The sequence below is a fragment of the Gallinula chloropus genome (assembly GCF_964237585.1).
Source record: "Gallinula chloropus genome assembly, contig: HAP1_SCAFFOLD_795, whole genome shotgun sequence".
Classification (NCBI taxonomy): domain Eukaryota; kingdom Metazoa; phylum Chordata; class Aves; order Gruiformes; family Rallidae; genus Gallinula; species Gallinula chloropus.
The window spans coordinates 3,522-12,068 of NW_028168422.1; the positions used below are offsets into that span (position 1 = coordinate 3,522).

Consider the following 8,547-nt stretch of genomic DNA (forward strand, 5'->3'; position numbering starts at 1 on the left):
ATGGCAACAACAAGGCACCGTGACATCGCATCACCATGGCAACGTGTCACTGTGTCACCATGGCAACGTGTCACCATGACACAGGGACAGGGGACCATGGCAACAACACCGTGTCACTGTGACAACACTGTGACATGTCACCATGACAACGTGTCACTATGGCGCCATATCAACGTGTCACCATGACATCACATCACCATGGCAACCTGTCACTGTGTCACCATGACAACATGTCACTGTGCTGTCACATCACCACGGCAACGTGGTGCTGTGTCACCATGGCAACGTGTCACCGTGACACGGGGACAGGGAACCATGGCAACGACACCGTGTCACTGTGACAACACTGTGACGTGTCACCATGGCACCATATCGTGTCACCGTGACATCACATCACCATGGCAACCTGTCACCATGACAACGTGTCACTGTGCTGTCACATCACCATGGCAACGTGTCGCTGTGTGACCATGGCAACGTGTCACCATGACACAGGGACAGGGGACCATGGCAACAACACATCACCGTGACATCACATCACCATGGCAACGTGTCACTGTGTCACCACGACAACGTGTCACTGTGCTGTCACATCACCATGGCAACGTGTCGCTGTGTCACCATGATGATGTGTCACTGTGACACAGGGATCAGGGGACCACGGCAACAACACAGCGCTGTGTCACCGTGACAACACGTCACCATGGCGCCATAGCAACGTGTCACCATGACATCACATCACCGTGGCAACCTGTCACCATGTCACCATGACGCCACCATGGCAACACATCATTGTGACAGTGTGTCACCTCATCAACACGTCACCATGTCACCAGAGCACCACATCAGTGTGTCACCGTGTCACCACGTCAAGGTGTTGCTGTGTCACCGTGTCCCCGTGTCACCCTGTCATCGGCCGTGTCCCCGCGCTGTAGTGTCCCCACACCCATGTCAGTGTCACTGTCACTCGTGTCCCCGTGTCACCCCGTCACCCTGTCACCCATGTCCCTGTGTCACAGTGTCACCCTGTCCCCCTGTCACCTGCATCACCCGTGGCACCGTGTCACTGTCACCCCCATCCCCGGGCTGTAGTGTCACCCCCATCATCAACCACGTCACCCTGTCACTGTGCCAGTGTCACCCCGTGTCACCCGTGTCACCCTGTCACTGTGCCAGTGTCACCCCATGTCACCCGTGTCAGCGTGCTGTAGTGTCCCCACCTCACCCCTGTCACCCTGTCGCTGTCACCCATGTCACGCTGTGACCACCTGTGTCACCCGTGTCCCCCTGTCACTGTCACCCTGTCCCCCTGTCACTGTCACTGTCCCCGTCACTGTCACCGTGCCAGTGTCACCGTCACCCTGTCGCTGTCACCCGTGTCACGCTGTGACCACCTGTGTCACCCTGTCCCCCTGTCAGTGTCACCCTGTCACCCTGTCCCCCTGTCCCCGTCACCCTGTCACCCTGTCACTGTCACCCTGTCCCCCTGTCAGTGTCACCTGTGTCATCCTGTCAGTGTCACCCTGTCCCCCTGTTACTGTCACCCGTGTCACCCTGTGACCACCTGTCACCCTGTCACCGTCACCCTGTCACCCGTGTCACCCTGTCAGTGTCACCCTGTCACCGTGCCAGTGTCACCCGTGTCCCCCTGTGACCACCTGTGTCACCCTGTCCCCCTGTCCCTGTCCCCCCGTCCCCGGGCTGTAGCGTCCCCTCCCCCAATAAAGCCGGTGCTGCAGCCGCCGTGTCACTGGGGGAGGGGCGGGGGGTCCCAGTGCTCCCAGCGACCCTCCCAGTGCTCCCAGTGACCCCTGAGAGCTCCATCCCAGTGCTCCCAGTGCTCCCAGTAACCCTTGAGAGCTCCATCCCAGTGCTTTCAGTACCCCTCCCAGTGGTCCCAGTAACCCGAGAGCTCCATCCCAGTGCTCCCAGTAACCCTTGAGAGCTCCATCCCAGTGCTCCCAGTAACCCTGAGAGCTCCATCCCAGTGCTCCCAGTACCCCTGAGAGCTCCATCCCAGTGCTCCCAGTAACCTGAGAGCTCCATCCCAGTGCTCCCAGTGACACCCTGGGACCACCCCCCCCCCCCCGCCCCAGTACCAACCCAACGCTCCCAGTGCTCCCAGTTCCAACTGGGAAACTACCCCCAGTCCTCCCAGTGTCCCCAGTGATGCCCCCCACCCCCAGTCCACCCAGTGTCCCTCCCAGTCCTCCCAGTGCCCTCCCAGCCCCCTCCCCATGCCCCCCAGTAACCCTCCCAGTCCCTCCCAGTGCTCCCAGTAACCCTCCCAGTCCTCCCAGTAACTCTCTCAGTCCTCCCAGGAACCCTCCCAGTGCCCCCAGTGACCCTCCCAGTGCTCCCAGTAACTCTCCAAGTGACCCTCCCAGTCCTCCCAGTGACCCTCCCAGTACCCCCCAGCCCCTCCCAGTGCTCCCAGTAACCCACTGGTGCCGTTTCTCTTTATTGAACCACACAAACTGGGCTGTACTGGTCCGTACTGGTCCGTACTGGTCCGTCCCTCCCCCGCTCGGTCACGGCGGCAGCTCGGGGGGGGGGAGGGGCGGGGGGGGAGGGGCGGCCCCGGCTCCGGCTCCGCTCGGCGGGTGGGGGAGGGGTCCCGGTACCGCCCCTCCCCCCTCAGAAGCTCACCAGGGTGTAGACCATACTGGGGGGGGGGGGAGGGGCAGCTCCAGTGCTCCCAGTATGGACCAGTGCCCCCACCAGTACCCCCCCACAGCGCCTCCCAGTGCCTCCCACGGCCCTCCCAGTGCTCCCAGTATGGACCAGTGCCCCCCCATTACCCACCCCACCGCCTCCCAGTGGCCCCCCCACACCCTCCCAGTGCCTCCCAGTGCTCCCAGTATGGACCAGTGCCCCCCCCCAGTACCTACCAGTGCTCCCAATATGGACCAGTTCCCTCCCAGTACCTGCCAGTGCCCCCCAGTATGGATCCGTGCCCCCCCAGTACTTACCAGTGCTCCCAGTATGAACCAGTGCCCCCCCCACTGTATCCTCCCAGTGCCCACCTGGGCCCCCCCAGTGCCTCCCAGCACTCTCAGTATGGACCAGTGCCCCCCCAGTGCCCCCCCCAGTGCCTCCCAATGCCTCCCAGTCCTTTCCCAGTGCCTCCCAGTGCCTGCCCAGTGCCCCCAGTGCCTCCCAATGCCTCCCAGTCCTTTCCCAGTGCCTCCCAGTGCCCGCCCAGTGCCCCCAGTGCCTCCCAGTGCCCTCCCAGTGCCTCCCAATCTTCTCCCAGTGCCTCCCAGTCCCTTCCCAGTGCCCCCAGTGCCACCTGTACAGGTAGTAGAAGAAGGACAGCAGGTAGAAGGCCAGCCCCCCAGTGCCCCCAGTGCCTCCCAGTCCCTTCCCAGTGCCTCCCAGTGCCTCCCAATGCTGCCCAATCTCCTCCCAGTGCCTCCCAATCTCCTCCCAGTGCCTCCCAGTCCCTTCCCAGTGCCTCCCAGTTCCCTCCCAGTGCCCCCCAGTGCCTTCCAGTGCCCTCCCAGTGCCCTCCCAGTGCCTTCCAGTGCCCTCCCAGTGCCTCCTAATCTCCTCCCAGTGCCCCCCAGTGCCTCCCAATCTCCTCCCAGTGCCTCCCAATCTCCTCCCAGTGCCCCCCAGTGCCTCCCAATCTCCTCCCAGTGCCTCCCAGTCGCTTCCCAGTGCCCTCAGTGCACCTGTACAGGTAGTAGAAGAAGGACAGCAGGTAGAAGGCCAGCCCCCCAGTGCCCCCAGTGCCTCCCAGTCCCTTCCCAGTGCCTCCCAGTGCCCTCCCAGTGCCTCCCAGTGCTGCCCAATCTCCTCCCAGTGCCTCCCAATCTCCTCCCAGTGCCTCCCAGTCCCTTCCCAGTGCCTCCCAGTTCCCTCCCAGTGCCCCCCAGTGCCTTCCAGTGCCCTCCCAGTGCCCCCAGTGCCTTCCAGTGCCCTCCCAGTGCCCTCCCAGTGCCTCCCAGTGCCTTCCAGTGCCCTCCCAGTGCCTCCCAATGCCCTCCCAGTGCCCCCCAGTGCCTTCCAGTGCCCTCACAGTGCCTCCTAATCTCCTCCCAGTGCCCCTCCAGTGCCTCCCAGTGCCCTCCCAGTGCCTCCCAGTGCCCCCAGTGCACCTGTACAGGTAGTAGAAGAAGGACAGCAGGTAGAAGGCCAGCCCCCCAGTGCCCCCAGTGCCTCCCAGTCCCTTCCCAGTGCCTCCCAGTGCCTTCCCAGTGCCTCCCAGTGCTGCCCAATCTCCTCCCAGTGCCTCCCAATCTCCTCCCAGTGCCTCCCAGTCCCTTCCCAGTGCCTCCCAGTTCCCTCCCAGTGCCCCCCAGTGCCTTCCAGTGCCCTCCCAGTGCCTTCCAGTGCCCTCCCAGTGCCTTCCAGTGCCCTCCCAGTGCCCCCCAGTGCCTTCCAGTGCCCTCCCAGTGCCTCCCAATCTCCTCCCAGTGCCCTCCCAGTGCCCTCCCAGTGCTCCCAGTGCCCCCAGTGCACCTGTACAGGTAGTAGAAGAAGGACAGCAGGTAGAAGGCCAGCCCCCCAGTGCCCCCAGTGCCTCCCAGTCCCTTCCCAGTGCCTCCCAGTGCCCTCCCAGTGCCTCCCAGTGCTGCCCAATCTCCTCCCAGTGCCTCCCAATCTCCTCCCAGTGCCTCCCAGTCCCTTCCCAGTGCCTCCCAGTTCCCTCCCAGTGCCCCCCAGTGCCTTCCAGTGCCCTCCCAGTGCCCTCCCAGTGCCTCCCAGTGCCTTCCAGTGCCCTCCCAGTGCCTCCCAATGCCCTCCCAGTGCCCCCCAGTGCCTTCCAGTGCCCTCCCAGTGCCTCCTAGTCTCCTCCCAGTGCCTCCCAGTGCCCTCCCAGTGCCTCCCAGTGCCTCCCAATGCCCTCCCAGTGCATCCCAGTGCCCCCAGTGCACCTATACAGGTAGTAGAAGAAGGACAGCAGGTAGAAGGCCAGCCCCCCAGTGCCCCCAGTGCCTCCCAGTCCCTTCCCAGTGCCTCCCAGTGCCCTCCCAGTGCCTCCCAGTGCCCTCCCAGTGCCCTCCCAGTGCTCCCAGTGCCCCCAGTGCACCTGTACAGGTAGTAGAAGAAGGACAGCAGGTAGAAGGCCAGCCCCCCAGTGCCCCCAGTGCCTCCCAGTCCCTTCCCAGTGCCTCCCAGTGCCCTCCCAGTGCCTCCCAGTGCCCTCCCAGTGCCCTCCCAGTGCTCCCAGTGCCCCCAGTGCACCTGTACAGGTAGTAGAAGAAGGACAGCAGGTAGAAGGCCAGCCCCCCAGTGCCCCCAGTGCCTCCCAGTCCCTTCCCAGTGCCTCCCAGTGCCCTCCCAGTGCCTCCCAGTGCCCTCCCAGTGCCCTCCCAGTGCTCCCAGTGCCCCCAGTGCACCTGTACAGGTAGTAGAAGAAGGACAGCAGGTAGAAGGCCAGCCCCCCAGTGCCCCCAGTGCCTCCCAGTCCCTTCCCAGTGCCTCCCAGTGCCCTCCCAGTGCCTCCCAGTGCCCTCCCAGTGCCCTCCCAGTGCTCCCAGTGCCCCCAGTGCACCTGTACAGGTAGTAGAAGAAGGACAGCAGGTAGAAGGCCAGCCCCCCAGTGCCCCCAGTGCCTCCCAGTCCCTTCCCAGTGCCTCCCAGTGCCCTCCCAGTGCCTCCCAGTGCCCTCCCAGTGCCCTCCCAGTGCTCCCAGTGCCCCCAGTGCACCTGTACAGGTAGTAGAAGAAGGACAGCAGGTAGAAGGCCAGCTTGCACCAGGCCTCCTTCTGGCAGTAGCCCAGGATGTCGCTGTCCATGATGGACACGGCGTCGAACAGCCCCTCCGAGCCGTCGGCCGGGCGGTGGAAGTACCTGGGGGGGGGGGAAGGGGGGGGGTTTGGGGGGGGGTCACACCGGGGGGCAGCCCATATAGCACAGGGGGGGCACTGGGGGGGCTCAGGGGGCACCCCACACAGCTTGTGGGGGTCTCACGGGGCACCTCAGGACCCCCACATTCCCATCCCAGGACCCCCCCAGGACCCCCCATTCCCTCCCCAGCCCCCCAGGACCCCTCCCCACCTCCAGAGGTGGTAAAGCAGCAGCAGCAGGTTCAGTCCCAGCCCCCCCCAGGACCCCCCCAGGACCCCCCCAGCTCATCCAGCCCCACAACCCCAGCCCTCCAGGACCCCTCCCAGCCCCCAGGACCCCCTCAGGCTCCCCTAGCCCCACAACCCCAGCCCTGCACTCAGCCCCCATTCCCCCCCCCCCAGCCCCCCAGGCCCCCTCCCCACCTCCAGAGGTGGTAGAGCAGCAGTGGCAGGTTGAGCCCCAGCCCCCCAGGACCCCCCCCATTCCCTTCCCAGCACCCCCCAATCCCCTCCCAGGACCCCTCCCAGCCCCCCAGGCCCCCTCCCCACCTCCAGAGGTGGTAGAGCAGCAGCGGCAGGTTCAGTCCCAGCCCCCCAGGACCCCCCCATTCCCCCCCCAGCCCCCCAGGACATCCCCATGCCCCCCCCAGCCCCCCAGGCCCCCTCCAGGCCCCCTCCCCACCTCCAGAGGTGGTAGAGCAGCAACGGCAGGTTGAGCCCCAGCCCCCCAGGACCCCCCCCATTCCCCTCCCAGGACCCCCCATTCCCTCCCCAGCCCCCCAGGAACCCCCCAGGCCCCCTCCCCACCTCCAGAGGTGGTAGGGCAGCAGCGGCAGGTTCAGTCCCAGCCCCCCAGCACCCCCCCCATTCCCCTCCCAGGACCCCCCATTCCCTCCCCAGCCCCCCAGGCCCCCCCCAGGCCCCCTCCCCATCTCCAGAGGTGGTAGAGCAGCAGCGGCAGGTTCAGTCCCAGCCCCCCAGGACCCCCCCATTCCCCCCCCAGCCCCCCAGGACATCCCCATGCCCCCCCCAGCCCCCCAGGCCCCCTCCAGGCCCCCTCCCCACCTCCAGAGGTGGTAGGGCAGCAGCGGCAGGTTCAGTCCCAGCCCCCCAGCACCCCCCCCATTCCCCTCGCAGGACCCCCCATTCCCTCCCCAGCCCCCCAGGCCCCCCCCAGGCCCCCTCCCCACCTCCAGAGGTGGTAGAGCAGCAGTGGCAGGTTCAGTCCCAGCCCCCCAGGACCCCCCCCATTCCCCTCCCAGGACCCCCCCATTCCCTCCCCCCAGCCCCCCAGGACCCCACCATTCCCCCCCCAGCCCCCAGGACATCCCCATGCCCCCCCCAGCCCCCCAGGCCCCCCCCAGGCCCCCTCCCCACCTCCAGAGGTGGTAGAGCAGCAGCGGCAGGTTGAGCCCCAGCGTCACCCACTCGGCCGCGCAGAGGAACATGAGGCAGAAGAGCCCGTGGATGCAGTACTCGGGCACCACCAGCTGCGGGACCCCGTCAGGACACGCCCCCCGGGGCAGGACACGCCCCCTCCGCCGAGGGACACGCCCCCCCCCCCGGAGGACACGCCCCCCCGCCGAGGGACACGCCCCCAGAGCCCGGGGACACGCCTCCCACAGAGGACACGCCCCCCGGCCTCGAGGGACACGCCCCCATAGAGACCACGCCCCCAACACAGGACACGCCCCCTATGTCATGGGACACGCCCCCCCAGAGGACACGCCCCTCACCCCCAGCAGGACACGCCCCCTGCACCTTGGGACACGCCCCCACAGAGGACACGCCCCCTCGGCCCTGGGACACGCCCCCCTGGAGGACACGCCCCTCGCCCCCCGCAGGACACGCCCCCTCGGACACGGGACACGCCCCCTGCGCCTTGGGACACGCCCCCTTGTCCTGGGACACGCCCCCTCCCGCCTGGGACACGCCCCCTGCACCTTGGGACACGCCCCCACAGAGGACACGCCCCCTTGTCCTGGGACACGCCCCCTGTACCTTGGGACACGCCCCCACAGAGGACACGCCCCCTCCCGCCTGGGACACGCCCCCTGCACCTTGGGACACGCCCCCTTGTCCTGGGACACGCCCCCACAGAGGACACGCCCCCCTCTGCCATAGGACACGCCCCCTCTGCTATGGGACACGCCCCCTGGTCCTGGGACACGCCCCCACAGAGGACACGCCCCCTCCCGCGTTGACCACGCCCCCCGTATAGGACACGCCCCCTCCCCGCACTTTGGCATCACCTGGGGGGGGGGGGGGGAGGAATTGGGGGGGGGGGCGCTGGGGGATCCCTGGGTGGGCTGGGGGCTTAAGCAGGGAGTTCAAGGGGGGGTGACCTGGAGTGGGTTTGGGGGGGGTATTGGGGGCTACTGGGGGGTGGGGGGGCTCTGGGGTGGCCCAGGGGGGGTCTGGGGGCTTTTGGGGGGCCTGGAGGGGGGGGAAATGGGAGGTTTGGGGGTCCCCAGGGTGGTTTAGGGGGGGGTCTTGGGCTATTTGGGGGTCTCTGGGGAGGTGCCAGGGTGGTCTCGGGGGGTTGGGGCAGCCTGTGGGGGGATGAAGTGGGGGGTTTGGGGGGGGCAGGATGATTTATGGGGGGGTCTGAGGGGGTCTTGGGCTATTTGGGGGGGCTCAGGGTGGGCTCTGGGGGGGGTCCCAGGGTGGTCTGGGGGTTCAGGGGGTTGGTCCGAAGACTTCGGGGGGGGGGGGCTGGGGGGGGGAAAATGGGGGTATAGGGGGGTCC

At 66.9% G+C, this 8,547-nt stretch overlaps 1 protein-coding gene across 1 annotated transcript; it reads right to left on the reverse strand.

Annotated features, from left to right (window-relative positions):
* Positions 1-2,637: 2,637 nt before the first annotated feature.
* Positions 2,638-8,050, reverse strand: LOC311204473 (protein cornichon homolog 2-like; the record flags this gene model as incomplete). The annotated part of the gene is made up of 4 exons (XM_084280896.1): positions 2,638-2,665; positions 5,659-5,802; positions 7,176-7,288; positions 7,977-8,050. Coding segments are annotated over 4 exons (359 nt in total), but the record flags the coding sequence as incomplete, so codon positions are not given.
* Positions 8,051-8,547: the final 497 nt, after the last annotated feature.